Source organism: Vitis vinifera, chromosome 3 (assembly GCF_030704535.1).
Source record: "Vitis vinifera cultivar Pinot Noir 40024 chromosome 3, ASM3070453v1".
Taxonomy (NCBI): Eukaryota; Viridiplantae; Streptophyta; class Magnoliopsida; order Vitales; family Vitaceae; genus Vitis; species Vitis vinifera.
Window position 1 is genome coordinate 4,573,148 of NC_081807.1, and position 23,380 is coordinate 4,596,527.

Genomic DNA, 23,380 nt, shown 5'->3' on the forward strand with positions numbered 1-23,380 from the left:
TAAAAGTCTTTTTGTACAAACACACTTAGACTAAGTGGTGTTTGTTTGTTTAGTTTTTTGCTGAAAACAATTTGTTTTCAGAATTTAAGTTGTTATTTTTCTACTTTTTCATGACTTATTATAAACTTTTTAATAAATAGCAAAAAACCAAAATATGCAACTTTTTTTAAATACAAAAAATAACATATTGGTTTTTTTTTTTTTTTACTTTTTAATACTTAATAAAAATAAAATACTACAAAAACAAATAACCTAATATTTAATATTATTAAGCATTAAGGTTCTTTTTAAAATAAAGTAAAAAAACATACACCACCTAAATCATTAATTTTAAATCTTATTTAGTTATCATCAATGAAAACTTTTTAGTTATCATTAATTCTTAAGAAACCTAGCTAGATAAACTTTTGTCACAATGAAAACTTTTTAAAGTATGAATAGTGTTAAACAAAGGTGGTTTTCCCTTATAAAGATTTTCATCTAATTTATAAAAAAAATAAAATTAATTTAGGCACTTGGATGATTTTAGGTACTTCAATAAAATATAATAAAATATAAACTAGTACAAAGAGATGTTAGACAAATGATTTTGATAGATCTTCTCTTAAGAGGTTTTTCTTCTTCCTTTTTTTTTTCTTTTTCTTTGACTTCGGTACATTTTTATGATTGTCTTTTTAAAAGTCTTTTTGCATAAATACACTTGGATTAGGTGGTGTTTGTTTGTTTGGCTTTTTGTTGAAAGTAATTTGTTTTCAGAATCTAAATTATTTGTTTTTCTATTTTTTTATAACTTATTATAAACTTTTTACTAAATTAAAAAAGTCAATATAACTTTTTCTAAATAGAAAAAAAATAACAAATTAGTTTTTTTTTTTTTTTTTTTTACTTTTTAATACTTAATAGAAATAAAATACTATAAAAACAAATCACATAATATTTAACACTATTAAATATTAAGATTCTATTTAAAATTAAGTAAAAAAAATAAATACCACCTAAATCATTAATTTAAACCTTATTTAGTTATCATTAATATCAAGTTTAACTAAACCTTAATTTCAAAGTACCTTTGTATCTTTGTTACATCCATTGCACTTAAATCATATTTTTTTTTTTATACTTTTCTATACTCGCTTCACTCTTGTATTTAGCCGATAGATAAATGGTTTCCTGGTACAGCCAGGCATGGGCCCACACAATACTTATTGCAAAGAAGAGACCCAATACTTGATTTTTATTTTACTATTTTCATTTATAATAATAATAATAAATACTTTTCAATAAAATAAGGCATAAACATTATAATATTTTAATTATTTATAAAATATTTATTTTAATGTAATTAAAAAAATTTGAAAATAATTTATAAAAAGTCAACCACATGTTCGGTGTTCCATCACAAAAGTAACTTGGTTTAATTATCAAGAGGGGAATTGAAATTAATTTAGTCAAAAGTTAAAGGTGGTGTTTATTTTTTTGGTTTTTTTATTGAAAATAATTTAATTTTAGAATTTAGATCGTTTGTTTTTCTACTTTTTTATGACTTATTATAAACTTTTTACTAAATAAAAAAAACCAAAATATATAACTTTTTCTAAATAAAATAAATAACATATTAATTTTTTTTATTTTTTAATATTTAATAGAAATAAAATATTACAAAAACAAATAACCTAATATTTAACACTATTAAGCATTAATATTCTATTTAGAATTAAGTAAAAAAATAAGCACCACCAAGTCAACATAAAAGACAAAAGAATTGAGAGGCCTCATCCGACAATTCATACGATGGTTCATATCTAAAAATACCCAACCACATGAACCTTTCTACATATGACGGTTTATGTACATACCAAGTACCAACTGACATAAACCTTTTCATAAACTCTCGAAAGAAAGCAGTGGAGGGATGGAAACCTTACAGCTAATTAAAGGAAGAAAATCATCAAGAGCTTAGTGGGATAAGAAAAAATATATATATTTGAAGATCAACTTGATCTTGAACCCAGTGGAGAAATTTAAAGCTCCTGTTTCTTTAAGCTTGCAATAATCCAAAATCAAATACAAAATCCCTGGAATGGGGTAGATATTGGGAGCAAAAGTTTGAGGTTACAGAGCTGACTTCTATACATGATCAGAATGTACAACTTTTGTACAGTAAGAATAAAAGAGATACAGACCTCTTTTGTATTTCCCACATCCCAAAATTGAATTCCATCCGTGCCTATAAAATGCGAAAAAACCAGAGGCGATGCCATTAAAAATGATGGCATTCTGGGATTCCACATCATTGGGAAGGCCGATTTACATCCCCAGAAGGGACTGTGAATTTGAACAGAAATAGAACTCTCAGCTTTGTATACAGGTTCAACACGCATCATTTCTTCGCATGAATATCCAGTACAAGTTCCCGCAGCTCAGGGAACACCGATATTACTAGTAGTTCAAGAATTCCATATGCAAGTTGCTTCACACAGACAGTGGACTGCAATTTTCAATAGATTTGGATGAAATGTCAATGACATGGGGAAGAAAAGAAAGAGTCATAGTGCAAAAGGTTTGGAGACTTTACCTGAAGGAAATAGTAAATATCTTTTGCACATTTTTTATACTGGTTATGCCCAATCAAGCTTACTAAGGCAGTAGGAGCCCCATCTGAAAAACCGGAAAAAGAGAAGAAATTTAATCAACTGGTTTTCTTCACAGGGCCATGATATCCAATCTTCTTCATAGAATGCGTGGGAGTCAAACAAAAAGAGGAGAACAAGAAAACAAAATGAGACGATTCATGAATTTTTAACTGGTCTTGTTGCTAAATCCTCGTTTAACCTCCTGGCAAATTGGTAATAGGCTGTAGAAAACTGTAACATCATCCACTACCTCAGACAGTATGTGATATTTATATTTGCCCGCTTTAACTCTATTAATGAGGAAAGACCATCTACTTGTCAGGGACAATCAGATTTTAGTTCACTTTCCAGCTAGATATAAATCAATAACATGATGAAACAAAGACAATGACAAGTTACATGTGATATTGACAATCTGTCTTTGAACTCTCTTTTTTTCAGTTATGAGATTCAAAAATTAGGTCTTGCCATGGATGATTAAATACAAAAGAGAAAAAAAAAATTGTGACTTTGCTTTTGTCAACCATAGACATTTTCTGAAACAACACATGCAGCTTATATAAGCTCATTAAGATAAGCAATTAACAATTAAACTTTCACAACATAGCAGATGAATCGCATGTTAAGAAATACTCAATAAGTTGACAAAAAAAAAAATAAGAAAGAAGAATATCAATGCCTGGTAGACTGAGAAAGCCATCTCAAAGGAGTGACCAAAAAATAAACTGATAACAAAATGATTGAAATTCCAGATTTATAAAGACAGATGAAGATCATGAGTAACCTTAAACAAAAACAAATTAATAAGATTTAAGAGGTTGATAACTTACTAAAGATTATTTTCTTGACATCACTAGCTCTACGAGATGCCTCAAATTGTAGCTCAAAAGACCCTGGTTTAGAGGCCTTACTGCCAGCTACATGGCTTGCAGTTTCAATAGATTGAGAATCATCTGTACTGCTTCCGGTAGTTCCCAATTTTATGAAGAACGTGCCATCAGGCCAGAGAACCTAGCAATGAAATCCATAATTAGATGAACAAAATATATGTAATTTGGGCATGTGCGTGCAAGTATTCTTTCTCCCAAACAGCTTCCAGAAAGAGTTTGGTTTTAAGAGATGTTCAAGACACACACTAAATTTAAGAAGATAAAAAGTTCAAGGTAAGTTTTACTCATCAAACAGAATATGTGACATTGCCTGCTTTATATGCTATGCAGTAAGAGGGCATGGCCATAAGAGAGACCATAATTTTACTCTGAATAAATAAAGTCTGTAAATGTGATTGGATGAAAATTTAGAGAAGGGATCTGTATACATCTGAAGAAATAGTTTTTGTTACATTCTATGTTCACAAAAAAATCTGCAATGGGCATCAAGATAACCAGCCAATCCATTTGATATGATTTACATGTATGTTATTGGTTAAAGTATCATCATCCCAACACTGTTCACTAAATGAAACAGCTATTCAAATTTCATTCTGCATTTGGTTCAGTCAATCCATCAAAAACTCTTTAATTAAAAATCACAAACATTTTTAGATATTTATTGATGTCCCAATCCACAGTTCTAAAGCTTTCCACTGTGTCTCCATGGAAAAAGTCTTCACCAAACCACTAACGCTCAATAAAGATACCAATGGTCTTAGACTGTTCTGTATCTTCATCACTTCACCCTTTTGGAGATACTTTGCCCTTTTGGTTGGCTGGGCTATCATAGCATTGCAGATGCCTTTGTGCCAGTTGGAAGCAATAGGCTCAAGTTAAAGCATGATCTCTAGTATCAACTCTAAATAAATTCCCCAATACTTGTTTTGGATAAATAATATAAATTACCCTCAATTGGAAGTTTTTAGGTCAGAATTATAGTCAAATGCATGCACAAAGTGGAAGGTAAGGTATCAGACAAATTATCTCAAGCATCATCAAGTGACTCACATTTGACTGAAACATGATGCAACAATACAATACATAGTAGTGTGCTGAATAATCCTTTTTTTAACAGGAAAATAGAAAGCATGTATTAAGGAGTGCCTAGCAAAAAGAGGGGCCTCAATTCCCATACACTGGGAGTACACAGAGAGAGAAGTGTGCAGGACTTTCATTATAAAAAATAAAAATAAAAAGAAGCAAAGCTTACTCTAATGATAATAAATAAACCAAATTGTTCAATTAAAATCATTATTTGGAAATGATGATTGTCTCATCTTGAAATATTGCAAGAACGAACAGTCGAGGAGAGAGGTTTGAAGGTGATCCATACCAGTCATGTAGCCCTTTCAGAGTAGCATTGCATGTTAAAAATCCAACTCTCATGCTAATTCCTCCTAAGAGTCTAATTTCTAGAAATCTAGCTCTTTGTGATGAGGGAAGAATTCCCAGCTCTAATACTGTGAAAAAAATATATATAAAAAACACATATCAGAGTTTCTTACATTGTTTTTCCACGGTATTAGAGTTTAACATTTTACACTCAGGCTTGGGCAGAGGTATTGACCGGCATCCTGTCAATCAAACTGAGCACTAACTCAGTTGGACTAAACCTCAGCACATCCCAAATCGCACATCTAGGGGGACAAACACTCAGGCCGAGGGGCTCCATCCAAAACAAAGACTACAGTCCACCCCAAGATTCATAGCAGGAACAATAGAGCATGGTTCCAAGAAGTTAGTAAAAAAAATTCATCTTCTGAGTCATACAAGTGGCTTGGTATGTGATGCAGTTAATTACAAGCATATTACTCAAGCTTTATGTTTATGGATAGATAAAGCCATTTCTGCAAACAAGGACTGAAAATGGTTAAGAACTTACATCTTGGACCCACCGAATTCCTTGAGCAATAACTTCCTCTTTCCTGAGTAGTTGAATTTGCCTCAAGAGCCAATCATCAATAGCATCTTCCATTATTAACTGCAATATTTGCTTTGATATCCAAAAGACCTGTCTTCTGCATTGACGAGAAAAAAGCATGTGTCAAAACCCAAGTATTAAAAAAGGGGGGAAACACAAGAATAGAACTATCAAGTAAAACTGGTTAATTAGTCCCCAAGTTACCACTTCCAAGATAAACTAATCAACTTAACCCAGGTAATGTAATTCTTATGGAGTAATAATTTTTTTCTACTCTGAAATGACAACATATGCCATCCACTTCATTTGTTGTCAAGATCTCTATCCAACATCAATCTAAAAAGTTTTAAGAAAAATCAAGAAATGGTTCAAATGTTTTTCAATCATAATTCTATTATTGTCAAAACAAGATCTATTGTAACAAAAACAGACAACATAATATCACTTCAGGTGAAAATCTGAGGACTAGAGTTTTTGAAATGCATCAACACAATTCATCATTTTGATTTTGATTTTTTTATTTGAAACTATAAAGAAAGAGATAGTTAATGAAACAAAGCAAAAAATTAACTTGCCTTAGCCAACCTCTTCTCTTGAGCTGAAATACCTTATCAACTAAATTCAACAACGGTACACTTACATTAGGTGGTGCCCACTGCAAGGAATATAAAAAGGTGTTAAACATAGCCACAGATATTTGTTGCAAGAGATAAGTAAACAATCAAGCAAGATGCTTTAAATTCAAAAAGACACTAAGTTTTTTTATGCTTCCTGTAGTAGGGAATCAGGCATGAAGCAAAGACAAGGCAAATATATAAATATGTAGTACTATACAAAACTATGCCACATGGGAACAACAGATATTTTTGGTTCATCTCTCTAAATCTCTACACTAACAAGTAACAATTGCATAACTTGAATTGCTCTTCAACCCTTTAAAGAGTTTACCGAATCACACTTCTTTTAGATGCACCTTGCTAAGCATAAAGGAGTTATCCTCCACACTTCCCTTCTCCTATTATCAAACTTCTATGCCACCCAGCCAATACTGGCCTCATGGAACATGATAACACCCAACTCAGACAAGATAAGATGAAACTCAAAGTCCATATGTTCCCAGCCATCTAACAACACAGCACAATCAGTATCCCCTCATTCTTCTTATACATATAACACCAATTCTTGGAATCATCCTCTACCTTCTTACCTGCTGATCTATGGTTAAAATCCTATTCCAAACTGCTGTCCACATGAAAAAGGCCACCCAGATCTTTTGCTGGAAACTCACTCTCATCCCTGCTATCCATGGCCCAATAAATGGATTTTAACACAAAATTTATTATCCCAAGGACAGCTGCCATTCAATGGCAACATCTCTGCCTTGACTGATCTCCATTTTATACAGGTGTTCCATGAAACAAAGCACTTCCACTAGCTCTCTTGTTTCAATGACTCCTCCACCCATTAATCTCCGACCCTCACTTCTGTCCATCTGGATGGACTGGATGGCAACTTCAGTTCATGCTTGTCAATATTTATCTTTCATATACTCCTTTCATCACTGTCCAAGCATCATTCAACATTTTGAGATCAGCTGCAATCTCTAATACCAGTTCTTGAGACTTCTAGAAGGCTGTGACAAAGACACCCCATCATCTCTGCTTTGCTATACCACCTATTGGGCTATTCCTTGGTGGTCTACATTCTTAATGTACTTATTCCAGTTTTATTTTGCCATCATCAACATTAACATTCCCAGTCCATGTATACTTGTTTAGGTTTAAAATTTTCGTACAATGGGAAGAATTAACATCGATAAATTAATTATTTCCACAATAAACATATTACATACTTCACATGCAGTTCATGAGCTATCTTCCAAGCCTCAAGATAGAAAATATGGGGAGTGGAGATGGGTTCTTTGAAGTCAGATGCAGTAGGATTCTCTCTGTTTTCTAAGATTGAGAAAGCTGCTTTGAGGGGATTATAGGATACTTTATAGGAAGATGTTGAAGGTATTGGTTGAGAGGAAGACTTTCTTGATTAGGTTGGAAGGCAAACAAGGAGGCGAATGGTGCTCGATAACAGAGATAAGTAGAGGCTCTGTTTTTGCATTAGGTTTTGAAAAGGAAGCAGTCGAGTGGTTGGTTGATTATTTGACGAAAGCCTTAGCATTGAAGAGTCATATGGGTTTCAACAAAAAATTCAGAGGAAAATGCAGGGTGCATCTGATGGAAGTTGGCTTCAACAACCATGGAAGGTTCATTAGGATCTCGGAGTATGTTACCAACAGAAAGCCTTCCGTTCTGATCATTCCTGAGGGCGACAAGGGCAGAGGTTGGGAGAATATAAAACATGCGTTATCTTCTTTGTTGGTGGCCCATTATCCGAATGTATTAGAAAAAGGAAGGAATATAAGAGGGGAAAGCTGGCCTCACAATTATGAGGGATCGAAGCACAGATCATATGCGAACGTAGTCAGTGATGAAGGACCAAGAGGAGGTGGTCTAGTTCCAATTGGGAGATGGGCGCGTGCTGTGGTGTGTGAAAGCAAGTTTGACAGGGAGAATTGGGCTGAGGTTGGAAGATCAGTGGCGAGAAGCTTAGGGAAGAAAGGGTTATAACGGTTGTACCCATTTCAGCTAGAAATGGAGTATTCTTCATTGAAACAATTGAGGAAGCCATATTTCTCCATGATTTGAGGAAGATAAAGGTTGGGGAAAGGAACATCATCCAGTTGCGAAGATGGTCGCCGAAGGAGAACGCGGAAATAGACGGGAAGTTTAGAGAAGGCTGGATCGAGTTACGGGGGCTGCCATTTCACCTATGGTCGGAGGTACACCTGAAGAAGATTGTGGAGCAATGGGGGACAGTAAATGAAATCGATTGGCGCACGTTGAAGCTGTTCGATCTCAGCAGGGCGAGGTTAAAGATCGCAATGAGGGATAAGGCAATCCTTCCAGCTTTGTTAGAAGTGTCTGATGGGGATTGGGTGTTTACGGTCGTTGTCGTAGTGGTCGGAGATGAAGAAGGAAGGAGAGGTGGCGAAAAAGGCGAGTCGACTCGGGTGGCTGGCGCTTCTCACTCGGGGACAGATGGAGGAAAACGAGGGGAGAGTGGAAGATCAACGGCGGGAGGGAGATGTCGTGTCGGGGAAGACAACAGACAGAGAAAGGAGGGAGAAAAGGGTAAGGCTATGATTACCTCAGCCGGCAAGTGTGACAAGGGCTACCAACTCCCATCACAGTCTTGTTTGAAAACAGATGGGATGGACGGGATCGAAGCAACAGGAGGAGAGTGGGCCGGAAAAGACGAAGCTATTACCAATGTGGGCTGTCGGGCCTGTGAGAGGAAGGCCCAGTCGCTGGCAAGGCCTGGGCTAAGTGCAGTTATAACGGGCTGCAAGCTTAAAGGCCCAATGGGGTTGGGCCTAAGTCCAGAAGGGCTCACTCCATTTGAGACTGGGACGACGTTACGCAAGGAAGAAGACTCTTCTTCTGCAATCGAAAAGGGGAAACCAGACCCCGGACCCCTCGAGGTCCAGTCGAGCAGGCTAGCGAAGAAGAAGGTGCTGCACAGTTCAAGGAAGATGTGGTCAACCTTCTTTCCCCCAAGCTCAGAGAAACAACGGGGAATCCGGTGTAGCAGCGAGCCCATTTCGCGCGGAAAGACCAAGGTGGATAGCGAAGGGGACTCAAGGGCAGAAGATTCAGGTGCCGAATCTCAGGCGAAAAGAGGTTTAAGTGCAAGCTCTCTTTTTTCTCCTCGATTTCCAAGGCCCCGCAAGAAGAATTTAGGGGAAAGGGCTTCGGCGCCGAGAAAGGAAGAGATTTCGAACAATGCTTCATCTGACGAAGATATGGAAGGATTTTTGGGCCGAGTGGAGTCTGATCCTCGAGGCTCAGCAGTCATGGGTATGCCTTCTTCGCCAGTAACCAGAGGTAAAGGGCCTAACTTGTTGGGGAATTGTGGTTTGATGGTTGCGGAATCTCTGGAGGTAACGCCTTATCTTTTTCAGTCTACCCAGCAATATATTCCCTCTTCTAGTGGCCTCACTAATTCCATCTTGAACCCTTCTGTCTCCATTCCGAGTCCTTCTACTCCCTTGCTTCCCGTTTCAGCTTCTCAATCCTTGGCTCCTACGGAAAACCGAGTAAATTCCGAATTTTTTTTCAAAAAAGCCAACGATGCTTTTAATGGTCAAATTACTGTTGATATCCCTAATTCAGAAATGGAGGTGATCCAGCCTGCTTGTCCCAACCAGATGTGTGAGAGTGTCAACCCTCTCTCAGCTTCCAGTAAGGCTGCAGTTAACCTGGGTGGCACTGCGGGCTCTCCTAAGAGAGAGTTCCAAATAGAAGGACTATCCCCCAGGAAAATGGCAAAAGTATGGGAGGTTTTAAAGTCTCTGGATATCAAGGTGTATTCCAGGAGGAAGAGCAGATGCTCTACAAGATTGTGAGACCAATTGGATTTGGTTCGGGATCAGGGTCAGAGTGTTTCACATGAAGATAATCAGTTGGAATACCAGGGGTTTGGGTTCTAAGAAAAAGAGAAGGGTGGTCAAGAATTTTCTGAGTTCAGAAAAGCCGGATGTAGTGATGATTCAAGAAACTAAAAAGGAGGAGTGTGACAGAAGGCTTGTGGGTAGTGTTTGGTCAGCCAGAAATAAGGAATGGGCAGCCCTTCCGGCGAGTGGGGCTTCGGGTGGGATTTTGATCATTTGGGACTCTAAAAAGTTGCGTAGGGAGGAGGTAGTGTTAGGCTCTTTTTCGGTCTCAATCAAGTTCGCGATGGACGGATGCGAATCTTTGTGGCTATCTGCAATTTATGGCCCAAACAACTCAACTCTTAGGAAGGATTTTTGGGTGAAGCTTTCAGACATTGCTGGGCTCTCTCACCCGCGTTGGTGTGTGGGCGGCAACTTTAATGTTATAAGGAGAAGTTCAGAAAAATTGGGAGGTTCTAGATTAACCCCATGCATGAAGGATTTTGATGAATTCATAAGAGATTGCGAATTGATAGATTCACCTTTAAGGAGCGCATCATATACTTGGTCAAACATGCAAGAGAATCCAGTATGCAAGAGATTAGATCGCTTCTTGTACTCAAATGAGTGGGAACAAGTATTTCCTCAAAGTTTTCAAGGAGTACTGCCAAGATGGACTTCAGATCATTGGCCGATTGTTTTGGAAACTAATCCATTCAAGTGGGGACCAACGCCTTTCAGGTTTGAGAATATGTGGTTGCAACATTCTAGTTTTAAGGAGAATTTTGGAAGATGGTGGAGTGAGTTTCAAGGAAATGGGTGGGAAGGGCACAAGTTCATGAGGAAATTACAGTTCGTTAAAGCCAAATTGAAAATGTGGAATAAGACTTCTTTTGGAGAGCTAAGTAAAAAGAAAAAAGATATATTAGCTGTTTTAGCTAACTTTGATTCCTTGGAGCAAGAAGGGGGACTATCCCATGAACTTTTAGTCCAAAGAGCTTTAAGTAAAGGGGAGCTAGAGGAGTTGATTTTGAGAGAAGAAATACATTGGAGACAAAAAGCTAGGGTGAAATGGGTAAAAGAAGGGGATTGCAACTCAAAATTTTTTCATAAGGTGGCCAATGGCAGGCGAAATAGGAAATTTATCAAGGAGTTGGAGAATGAAAGTGGCCTAATGTTGAATAATCCAGAGAGTATAAAAGAGGAGATCTTAAGGTATTTCGAAAAGCTTTACGCGAGTCCTTCTGGAGAATCGTGGAGAGTGGAAGGCTTAGATTGGTCCCCTATTGATGGTGAGAGTGCGTCCAGGTTGGAATCCCCCTTTACTGAAGAAGAGATTTATAAGGCCATTTTTCAGATGGATAGGGATAAGGCTCCTGGGCCAGATGGCTTTACCATTGCAGTGTTTCAAGATTGTTGGGATGTGATAAAGGAGGATCTAGTGAGAGTGTTTGCAGAATTCCATAGGAGCGGAATTATCAATCAGAGTACCAACGCTTCCTTTATAGTCTTGTTACCCAAAAAAAGCATGTCAAGGAGAATCTCAGACTTTAGACCCATTAGCTTGATCACTAGTCTTTACAAGATAATAGCCAAAGTGTTAGCAGGGCGTCTAAGAGGGGTACTTCACGAGACCATTCATTCCACTCAAGGAGCTTTCGTGCAAGGGAGACAAATTTTGGATGCAGTTCTCATAGCCAACGAGATAGTGGATGAGAAAAGAAGAACAGGGGAGGAAGGAGTTGTATTCAAAATTGACTTTGAAAAGGCCTATGATCATGTGAGTTGGAATTTTTTGGATTATGTGTTGGAGATGAAAGGGTTTAGTCTTAGATGGAGGAAATGGATGAGAGGTTGCTTGTCCTCGGTTTCTTATGCAATCCTAGTGAACGGTAATGCGAAAGGGTGGGTTAAGGCATCTAGAGGTTTAAGACAAGGCGACCCTTTATCACCTTTTTTGTTCACTATAGTGGCAGATGTATTGAGTAGGATGTTATTGAAAGCTGAGGAGAGAAACGTCTTGGAGGGCTTCAAGGTGGGCAGGAACAGAACAAGGGTATCCCATTTACAATTTGCAGATGATACCATTTTCTTTTCCAGTACTCGAGAAGAGGATATGATGACGCTTAAGAGTGTTCTGCTAGTGTTTGGACATATTTCCGGTTTAAAAGTTAATCTTGACAAAAGCAACATCTATGGCATTAATCTTGAACAAAATCACCTTTCTAGACTGGCCGAGATGCTTGACTACAAGGCTTCTGGGTGGCCTATACTATATCTAGGTCTTCCTCTAGGAGGGAATCCTAAGGCAAGTGGCTTTTGGGATCCTGTGATTGAGAGGATATCAAGGAGATTAGATGGGTGGCAGAAGGCGTATTTATCTTTTGGAGGTAGGATAACACTCATTCAATCTTGTCTAACCCATATGCCATGTTACTTTCTCTCCCTGTTTAAGATTCCCGCCTCAGTGGCAGCAAAAATTGAGAGAATGCAAAGAGAATTTTTATGGTCAGGCGTAGGGGAAGGAAAAAGAGACCATTTGGTTAATTGGGACGTTGTGTGCAAGCCGAAGTCGAGAGGGGGTTTGGGTTTTGGAAAGATTTCTATGAGATATGTCGCTCTTTTAGGGAAGTGGTTGTGGAGGTATCCTAGGGAGGGTTCAGCTCTATGGCATCAGGTTATCTTAAGCATTTATGGATCACACTCCAATGGCTGGGATGTCAACAATAATGTTAGATGGTCTCATCGTTGTCCTTGGAAGGCCATTGCACTTGTCTTCCAAGAGTTTTCCAAGTTTACTCGGTTTGTGGTAGGGGATGGGGATAGAATTCGGTTCTGGGATGACTTGTGGTGGGGGGATCAACCTTTGGGAACCCAATATCCAAGATTACTTAGCGTAGTCACGGATAAAAATGCTCCTATTTCTTCAATTCTCGGGTATTCCCGTCCTTTCTCTTGGAATTTCAATTTTCGCCGAAATCTTACTGATTCTGAGATAGAAGATTTAGAAAGCCTCATGCCGTCTCTTGATCGTCTACACATATCTCCTTCGGTTCCAGATAAGAGATCCTGGTCCATATCTCCTTCAAGTCTTTTCACAGTCAAATCTTTCTTTCTAGCCTTATCCCAATATTCCGAGTCGCCTCCAGTGTTCCCTACTAAGTTTGTCTGGAATTCTCAAGTCCCTTTCAAAGTCAAGTCCTTTGTCTGGTTGGTGGCGCACAAGAAGCTTAATACTAATGACTTGCTACAATTGAGAAGACCCCACAAAGCACTTAGTCCCAACATATGTAAGTTGTGCATGAAGCATGGAGAAACAGTAGATCACCTTTTCCTCCATTGCTCGTTGACCAAGGGGTTGTGGCACAGATTATTTCAGTTAGCAAAGATGGATTGGGTTTCCCCAAGGAGCATCTCTGACATGTTTTTTACTAATTTTAATGGTTTCGGTTCTTCTAAGAGAGGGGTTGTGTTATGGCAAGACGCGTGCATCGCGTTAATGTGGGTGGTGTGGCGGGAAAGAAATGCAAGGATTTTTTAGGATAAAGCAAGGAATTCAGGGTTTCTTTGGGATTCTATTCGTTTTTTGGCTTCTCTATGGGCTTTTTGTTCTAAGGTTTTTAAAGGGATACCTCTTAACATGTTACAACTTGATTGGTTAGCGGTGTGTAAATAGTCCGTTTGCTTATTCTCTCGTTGTATTTCTTATATTTGATTCTTGTAGTCTTGTTTTTCTTTGGTGGGAGGATTTCTCATCCTTCTAATTGTACCTTCTTTTTATCAATATATTCCGTTGTCGTTTCCTATCAAAAAAAAAATGCATATATATAATTTTTTTCCCCAATAATTTGAATTAGATCCTTTGATTTATGACATGATACCATCTACTCTGGTTCCAAAATACAATTTGCTTTTAACTGCTATAAACAATATCAGATTATAGTGCTCCATACTCTCATCTTATGCTTTCTTTCCATACTTCATTAATTGCTAGAATGAAGAAATAGCACCAATCCTTGATTCCCTAGGCATTTAGCATAACTTGTTTCTTGTGAATAATTATGGTTAAAAAATAAGATAAATGAATAAATAAATAAATAAAAACTTGTTTGGTGCTTAGAAAAAGCGTTTGCAATCTTAGCAGAATTTTAGTTGTCTAATAAGAGAATGAATATGAAAATAGCATTAGATATAAGCAGTACAAGAACTAGAGTAAAAGTCCAATAAAGGATGCACAATATCCATGTATGGAGATGATCAAGTGTCTTATCAAAAAAGGGGAAAAGAAAAGACACAAAAAAGGGAAATGCTGATTACAAGTAGTAGAGCAGAGTATGTAAGACAATGAGCCTCAAAATTAGAAATGAGGTTACAAAATAAAACAAAGAGTTAGTTTACCTATCACAAAATAAAACAAAGAGTTAGATGCCATAGGTGAAAGAATAAGGAAGCAAACTTATCATTGCATTAGATGCCCAAAAACCAAAGATAACACATGCAGGGAGAAGAACTCCAATGTAGATGGTAGGTCATGACACAGCAAAGAGCTTCCCAAACATGCATGGTAGTGGTAAGAAACATTCCAACACGTCATAAATGAATGGAAAATATGGCTAAATAAAGCTGATAGAATAGGGTCTCTGCAACCAAAGTTTAACAGTTGATCTAAGTCCAAAAGGATGATGATTATAGAAGGGCTCTTTTGTGGGAAAAAAAAGGAAAAAACTGTGGAAGTCCATCCCGCTATACATTTTTGGATGATTTGGAAGGAGAGGAATAGACTAGCTTTTTGGGGGGGGGGTGTTAGCAATTTAGAAGTTAAAAACTTCTTTTGTGTGTAATTTATGGGGTTGGGCTAAATTGTACATTGGAGAGGGGCCGCTCTCCCTTATAGGCTTCTTGGAGTGGTTAGCCTCCACTTAGGGGTTGGTGTGTTTTGTTCTTTTTTGGTTGGGAAGCCTTAGTCGCCTCGTATACTTCCTGTATGCTTTGCGGCTCTTTTGCCTCCTGATAATATATTCTGCGTTTACTTATAAGAAAAAAAGAGTTTCTTTTGCATGCAATGCCCATCTTCATTAATCAAACAAGAATCAGTAGGAAGAAGCCCCAGCTGAGGACCAAAAATTTTGTTGACACCAACAAAACTAGGTATTTGGAGATGCATCTCCAGTGACAAGCAATGAGTAAAATAGGGGGTGGTGGGGGGGAGGACAAACAAACAAACAAAACTCTGGTGAATGTATAATACCTCAGGTGGCATTCCAACTAGATCCACCAATGGATCAGAGGTTAACAGAAAATTTGCTGCTTGGTCAATCCATTCTGATTTCATTTCTGAACCACGTTTCTCCCCAGAATCTAAGCTTTTAGGCTCATTACCACGTTTGATCACCCTAGGTGGAAAACCCTTTGAGTTCAATTCATTATCCGAATGCCATCCAAGAGCTTGTGCACTAGATTCAACTTCCTCATGGCCATGGGTTCCATCTTTATCACCTTCCTCATATTCAGAAAAGCTACTTTCTGTTTTCATCATGTCATGTCTTAAAGCTTCATCTGCATGCCAGGACAAGTTCATGCCTGAAATTGGAGAGGCATCATTAGGGGAGGAAGATGAGCCGACAACCTTTCGCATTAAGCCATCTGAAACCCCTTTGACTTGCCGAACAATATCATCCACAGCATCATCCACATTTACTGCGATTTTAAAAAACAAAGAAAGAAATGTCGTCTGAGACCCCTAATAATCAAAGAAAAGGAATACTGTCAAACACCAAAAATCAATCAGCTAATATTTTTATCATCATGAGCAGCTATGAAAAATATCCTTGTACGGTTTTCAAAGAATTAGCGTTTGGATCATAAAGACTCTTCACCATATGAATTTCAGAATTATATGGTCATGGAGAACTTCAGTACAAATCCTCTACAAACACAAGGTAACTCCTAACCCATATTCTATAGGGATGAAAGGACATACATCCTTTACAAACCATTGTAAGTAAATAAAGGTAGCAGCAAAAATCATCACATTCAGAGCATCAAAATCAAGGTACAAACAACAGAGACCTATTACAGTAATTGAACAGAATATCCATTAACTCATAATCATAACATACAAATTGCCACAAGAAACAGGCCTTTAATATGATTTATCCACATAAGCTGATTGTGTAGCATGCACTAAAGAATGTGCCATACAGCTTAAATAAATTCATAGAAATGCAGTTAAAACATTTTAATCTTCAGAAAACAATAAATGACAACAGGGAATAATGATGCATATGCGTTTCATTGTCTGCATTATAGCAACCTGGTTTCGTACAGGCTTGCTTTGGGATCCTGTAAACAGACTTACACAGTGGAAGTGTTTTATTTACACAATATAGACATTAAAGTCACATCCATAGACATTCTAGTCCAAGAAAAAGGGTGCATAAGAATGACATTTAAATGAATGTGCTAAAAATTGGATATCGATGCAGCATATTGAAATTGCTAAAATGATGTTACAGCCAAGAAGAAAAACCACACACCTGCCAGGGTTCTCATCACTGAGGAAGACTTTCCAAAAGAGTAATTCTTCATGAATAAGAGATAGTCATTAGACCATTTAGACATCATTCAGCTTAAAAAGAACACAAGCTATAATAGAACAACCATCTTAAATCATAGAACAAAACATCAAGATTATGCACACCTTAGAGGAAAGGTTTAAAAAGTCCCACACTTCATGTTGTTCAGCAACATTGGCTATTGACAGCAAATCCTAGAAAGTTAACATAATTAAAACAACATGACTATGAAATAAACATATAACAGAAGAAATGCAGAGAGGGGACTAAATAATACTTGCAGATATTTGTCAAGCTGAATGCAGCGCTGATGAACAAAAGAATCTTCTGTGCTTGATGAAAATATCCTTTTGGGAGGTAAATGTAATGTATAGTTAGGAATATCCTTGAGGTGTCGATGCAATCTCTCAAAATTCCTATATCTGCTGACAAAAAAATGAAATAAAAATTCAACCAGTCCCAGGTCCCAATTGTGTGCTGAGCAAGAAACTTCAGGAACTTTCTTAATGCAATGAAGAATAGAAACAGTTCATAATGGAGCAAGACCTTCTCTTCACAAACCAAGTTTTGCTCTCTGCATCTGTCACTGCAATTGAATAAACCGCAAAAGATTTTGACCCAAGTTTCTCAAAGTAAGCTCCTATAACCTGAAAAGACAAAAGTAGTGTAAAAATTTGGTGGAAAAATTAGGTAGTAGATAATCAACTTAGATTCAAAATGCCAGTTTTAAGATGCTAGAGGCAGAGGCTAAGCTCTTTTGCTTGCCTCAAACTGTAAGGCATGTATATCATAATTTATAAATTTATTTTTTAAAAATAATAATAAAATATAGGAAAACAATTAAAATGCAGAAAAAGAACTGGATAAAAGTTTTCAAGATTTGCATCAGAGGTCTTAAAATTTTCAAAATGCAGGGGGAAAAGGGAATTAAATAAAATAAAAAAATTCAAAGTTTGTGGCACAGGTCTTTAAGTTCCAGAGGGTATAACCACAAAAACCTTTTTTGAGGCATTGTATTACTTTGACATCGCCAATTAAAAGAACAGTTTCTAAGAATTTCAGAGCTACAGGCCATAGAGAAACTAAATTGAGCTGCCAATTTGGATTAGACTTAACTAGTGTGTGAGCCACAATTTTGAAGTAAAATGAATTAGGTTGTGAGATGGATGTCTTATGAGAATCATCCAATTATCTAAGCCTCAACTTTTGGCCTAGGGGCATTTCCTTGAGCCTCTCTTCAAGGCAAGCCTCAAGGTGCAACTAACAAAAAGTTATTAAAATAACAACCCAAAGCAAGTATAAGATGTTTACAGAGCAAAGTGCATGAACCAGCTCTGACTTAAATCCTCCATTTCTATAAATTTTATTTATAATTCATTTTCTAAAATAATGCATCTCATGAACTTTTGAGCAATGCTCACCCTGCACTTGAGCTTAGGATCATGTGGCCCCCCACCGCGGATCATCATATCTGAGGGGTTATTAACACGATACACTTCATTATCCCGATCAAAATTTGGGCTGTAGAACTCTGAAATAATCGGCCCTCCACCTTCACCTGTAAATGCTTTTTTATTGTCAGGTTTGGCTTTTAAAGCAGAAGTACTATTTGATCTCTTAAGTCTGCTTTTATTTCCATCAGCAGTAACAATGGTATTATCCTTCAATCCATCAACAAAATACCCTCCATCAAGAGAAGATCCCTTGTTTAGATCCTGTGACAACTGTGTCATATCATTGTGTCCATCACTTAATTGTGCATCAACACTTAATCCAGCTGTTCGCGGCACCATAGCTCTGTCTTCTGGTCTAGCAGTAGAATGTCGAGGCTTGATGGTTAGTATTTCCTTTTCCAAATTTCTTGTAGATACAGAACTACTAATTCCTGAACCCTTCACTACAGGAGCCTGAGATTCTGCCTTAACATCCTTGCGAACTTTAGCTTTATAATTTCTTCCTTTAGTCCACATATTTTCAAGATTTTCAGGAGTGAGAACTTCCGTTCGTCTCTGGGTTGCGGCTTCTAGTAAACGAGCCCAATCAGCAGGCCGTGGCTGCATAGTATCTTCATGATCCCCTGAATCATCCAACTCAGTCCCTCCATTATAGGAGGCTGCATACTTTCTCGAGGTAGATTCACCATTTTGTGAACTTCCAGCCACAACAGAATTGTTATGGTCAAGACCCACTGTACTAAATAATTGATTATCAGCTAAGTCTTTAGAACTACCATCTTTTATGGCAAGGAAGAGACATTCAATCAACTCGTTGATGTATCTGGACATAGAGATTATTTGACAATAGGATTAGATGTCCCAATGAAGGGAAAAAGGCATAGAGCAATTCCTGAACTTTTTGATAAATCTATATACAAGGATAAGTTCAAAAAATGACCAATGTAACACATTCCACATCAGCATAGCCACCCTCATGAAGAAGAAACAATATAAAAATCCATGAGGGCAGAAAGGTTGCAACAACTGTAGAAAAACCATTTAAATGTAAAAAAATCATAAATGTGACAAGTAACACCAGTACAAACTGAAACAAAAGTGCATAATAATATATCATCACATATGACACAATGAGTGCTCTGAAGTACCAATATATGGTCAAAACCATGAATTAGAACAATACTAATTACAACTTCACATAAATGTCATTAACCAAATTTTCGAGAAACAAATGATAAATAAATTTAATTTATCTGAACATATATTCTCAACGCAATCTGTTCTTAATCAGCCACAAATTTACATTATGTCAAATCAGAACCCAAAGACCAACTATTTTAATTTTCAAGACTAGGAATTATTGTAATATTATTGGCAAAAATAAATTTTAAAAATTAAATTTCACAGCATAAGTAAAGACACAAAACCTACACAAACTCAATCGAAAATGATAAACTTGTCATATGTGAGCATGTTTATTTAACATTGTTTTATAAGCATAAATGAATACAATCCCTTTTTACAGTCATTTCAACTTCAATGCAAATACACCTGTAGTGGTCAAAGGTCAAGAGTGGATTTGACATGAGAGGTTGGAAGTTCAAGTCACCATGTAGGACAACAAAGCTATCTTTTTTTTTAATCATAAACAAACATATTCATTAATATGTATTTAAAAGTACAAGTAAAGGATGAGGAATCCCTTGCAAATTTACAAACTCTAATCAAAGCAGAGGTGGAGAAGCCTTCTCCAAAATACCACACAAGACTACACATTATTTGGTTATGTCTAGATGCACCAACAATAGCATTATTTGGTTTGCTATCGTTCTCCTTTCAATCTCATTGATTGGTTCAAGTTCATGATCATCAAGAGATTCAAGACAGTGAACCATTGTGACAGATGTGATCAGGAAAATAAGCATTGGAGCCAGATGAGCTGGACACTCCTGGCCACTGGCTGATGCCATCATCATAACAGGATACTCTAATATTTCACATAATTTTCACACATTTATACATGGGAATGTCGGCTAGGGTTATACAATAAAAACATTGGATATTTTAGGTTTGGAGTGGCTTGGCATGAGCCCTCCTCTAACCTTAATTTTCACAACAATGAATTTTCTTCCCCTCTCCTCCATGCCCACATCCATTACAATACATTTAGCCATATAGATTTTATTGTGCTTGTGAGTTCATTTTATTTCAATTCATCCTTTTTTGTCAGCATTTATTGGAAAGAACCTGGGCAAGACTTGGCACTAAAGGCCTCAACAATTGGATGGCTGAACATGCTAAAATTTCCTAAGGAATAGGGCACCAGTTTAGAGGATCTGGGCAACACCCACTTAAAATACGCTCACAAAACATGTTTAATATCTCTCTCTCTCTCTCTCTCTCTCTCTCTCTCTCTCTCTCTCTCTCTCTCTCCTCTCTCTCTCTTAATTAGATTTCCTTTTTGTTGATAAAAGAAATTGCACTATTGCAATCTTACACGCAAAAGACTGAGTGAAGCAACTTGGGTTTAAATTTTAACAATTGATCAACTTAAAAGGAAAGGATGGGCAATGCCTAATTGATGCTACATGTGCAAAAATGAGGAAAAATCGGCTAATTATTTGCTTCTCCATTGTCTTTAGGCTAGTTTCCTGTGGCAAATTGTTTTATCTATTTTTGGAGTAGCTTGGGACTTGGATGATGCACTTCACCATAAGAGGAAATCTATTGAATTGCACGGATCTTTCATGGGAAAGAAATGGAAAAAAGCTGGAGGAATGCCCCCTTGCGCTTGTTTTGGATGTTGTGGAAGGAAATAACAGGTCTTTTGAAGATCCAGAATAGTCAAATCAAAAAATCAAATTCTATTTCATGAGTACTTTTCCAGAATGGATTAAAGTATATATTGGTGATCGTTCTTCATCAAATATTGACTTTGTTGATTGGCTTAGCTTAAAGTAAGGAAAGGGATTTTGTTTTTTGTGTTTCTCTCCATTTTAAGTGTGCCTTTGGTGGGTGTACATTGATGCGCCTTTTGCTTAGGTGTCTTTAATATACATTCACTATTTCCCTATAAAATAATAATAATAATAATAATAATAATAATAATGCAACAAAGCGAAAACCCTCACTACTTAATAAACCAAATGAAAGTCAGACTCTAAAATAGAATGAGCTGTTTCTTCCATCACATCTAAATTGAATTGACGGGCGCACATTTCTACATGGGTATTTTCTGAGAGAGGGACATATTACATTAATTTTCAGTCCTCCAATACAGCCATTGATTATCACACTAAGATTTCCAGATCATTTTCACATTTACAGACAATCAATAGGGAAACCCTGAGAAATATTTTTATTCATGAAAAATATTTTATGCTATTAACCCTTCACATTAGACAATTTTTGCAGACTAAAGCAAAAAATTGATACTAAAATAATTGAATATAAAAACCAGTAAGTTTTATATTACTTACATAGGGCTTGCTAAATTCATAACAGGCTGCATTACCAAGCAAGTTACAATCTCTCGAGCAATGCATCGAACCAGGGGGCATTGAGCTTCCCGTGGCCTTAGCACCACAGCTAACAGTCCACCAATAAGCCGCTGAAGAACCTATTGAAAATCCATGAGTTAAACACCATACAAATAGTAAAATCCATGAGCAAAAGGTCCATTCAAAGGAACACTCCACTCACACCTTGTACTCACACTCGGAAGATATCAACGCAGGATGAAGCTCCTTCGAAGCCATAAGATGATGTTTCAACCTTTCATCCCTTTCTTCAGAAGAAAGTGTTCCCATAACATCCACACCAATAGCAGCTTGGTTTCTTCTGAAAAGATCTAGATGATTCCCTATCAAGTCAACAATATCCCTGAAACATTGATAGTCATTTGGTTAAGATGTTCCAGCAACTCAACTATGGTACACACTTAATGACACATAACAATTTTTTTAAACAAAAAAATAAAAACAAAAGAAGAACCTTGTTAACAAATCAACAAGGTTTATCTCTTTAACCCTTCTGGAAATTTCACCAAGAACATCCATGATTACTGCACGTATCAGCTCAGGGGCCTCTCTGTCTGGTGTTATATCCGAATACCACAAATCTACCACAAAATCCTTTAGAATCTTATCAATAAACCCACTAATAGCAGCCTCCACAATGGGAGAATCAATTTTTCTCTTCCATTTTGGCGGGGGCGGTGAAGTGGCAAGGCGTGAGTCATTCACAGACAACTGCTTCTTTTCCAAATGAGATAGAAATGTCAGCCGAGGAACTGATCGTACCCTCCACCGGAACTCCACCTCATTAGATAAAATGCGTAATGCGGAAACCAAAAGAATTGATATGGGTATATTCATCCACATTGATTTACTTGTATCTGCAATGAACATTAAAATAATTGAAACTCATCAGACATGAAAAGAACTGGAAGAATTGAAGGAATGTAAAAAAGGTAACTCAGAGTCTCATTCTCAAGATGGAGAAACCTCCAAAACAACTAAAACAGTCCCAATAAAAGTACCCAGGTTGATAAATTCAGCAAATTTTCCTCACTCAAACGTTTTTTACCACCGTATGCTAGATGAAAAATATAGAAAAGAAAAGAAACCAAAGCTTTGCACCTTAAATCTTGTCAATAAAAAGGACTTCCAAAAGCACTCCATTCCTAAAATTTCCCAATAATAGAAACCAAAATTTGACATGACCAAATTTTCTCTCACAACCGCAGAAAACTCTACTCGACTCATTTACAATTCCAGGATGCAAATAGCAAGAAAGAAATACATGCCTATGTTAACAAATCAATAGTCGTAAAAAATAAACCCTAATCCCGGTAAAAAAAAAAAGTCAATTCTACAGCATCACATGACCGAAAATCATCTCAAAAGCGAGAAATAAATCAAAATAAATACAAAAGCATCGTCAATCATCCAAAGAAAACGAATTGAATGAGACGACTTACGAGAAAGAAAATAAGAAATTGCGAAAATACACAAAGCCCACCAAACCGTTCGAAGTTTGGCCTCCTCAATCAGATCTTGCAAAGTCTCCATCGCCTTCATCTTCCCAAACCCTAGTATTCACCTATGAAACAGAAGATTCTATCTCAAAGAAGCACCAATTAAAAATCTAAAAATCATCCGCGTTTCAGTTTCAAGATGAAGAATAGAATTGAAAAGTGGGGTTTCTTCGTTGGCCAAAATAGAAGGTGATGACCTGAAATTTCTTAGTTTCCTCAGGCGAGAGAAAGAGAGAAAATGCAAGAAAATACGTGGGAAAAAGGAAGACTTGTCGTTACTCGTTAGGAAAAGTCTGTCGAAGTTTGGGAAGTAAATGACGGATTTACCCTTTTTATTT

General features: G+C 36.9%; 1 protein-coding gene across 2 annotated transcripts; it reads right to left on the minus strand.

Annotated features, from left to right (window-relative positions):
* Window positions 1–1,960: 1,960 nt before the first annotated feature.
* Window positions 1,961–23,348, minus strand: LOC100260575 (uncharacterized). 2 transcript variants are annotated; one of them, XM_010649498.3, is made up of 16 exons: window positions 23,240–23,348; window positions 22,986–23,107; window positions 21,998–22,400; window positions 21,709–21,886; window positions 21,484–21,623; window positions 17,972–18,827; window positions 17,097–17,197; window positions 16,828–16,972; window positions 16,676–16,744; window positions 16,512–16,557; window positions 15,224–15,672; window positions 6,062–6,141; window positions 5,448–5,583; window positions 3,464–3,644; window positions 2,576–2,658; window positions 1,961–2,488 (listed from the first exon to the last, which is right to left on the minus strand). In XM_010649498.3, exons 2-16 carry the CDS (start codon window positions 23,083–23,085, stop codon window positions 2,381–2,383), a joined length of 3,075 nt encoding a protein of 1,024 aa, XP_010647800.1. In that variant the 5' UTR covers window positions 23,086–23,107; window positions 23,240–23,348; the 3' UTR covers window positions 1,961–2,380. The 2 variants fall into 2 exon arrangements, with proteins under 2 accessions (XP_010647800.1, XP_010647799.1); XM_010649497.3 differs by having other exon boundaries at window positions 22,986–23,332.
* Window positions 23,349–23,380: the final 32 nt, after the last annotated feature.

Bases quoted from the DNA above. Each gene is read 5' to 3' on its own strand.
- LOC100260575 (XM_010649498.3), bottom strand. From the start codon at position 23,085: ATGAAGGCGATGGAGACTTTGCAAGATCTGATTGAGGAGGCCAAACTT. The intron at 21,624-21,708 runs GTGTGAGTGGAG...GATTTTCAATAG, and splicing joins CTTCCGAGTGTGAGTACAAG to GTTCTTCAGCGGCTTATTGG. The intron at 16,558-16,675 runs GTGTGCATAATC...TTATTCATGAAG, and splicing joins TTTTAAACCTTTCCTCTAAG to AATTACTCTTTTGGAAAGTC.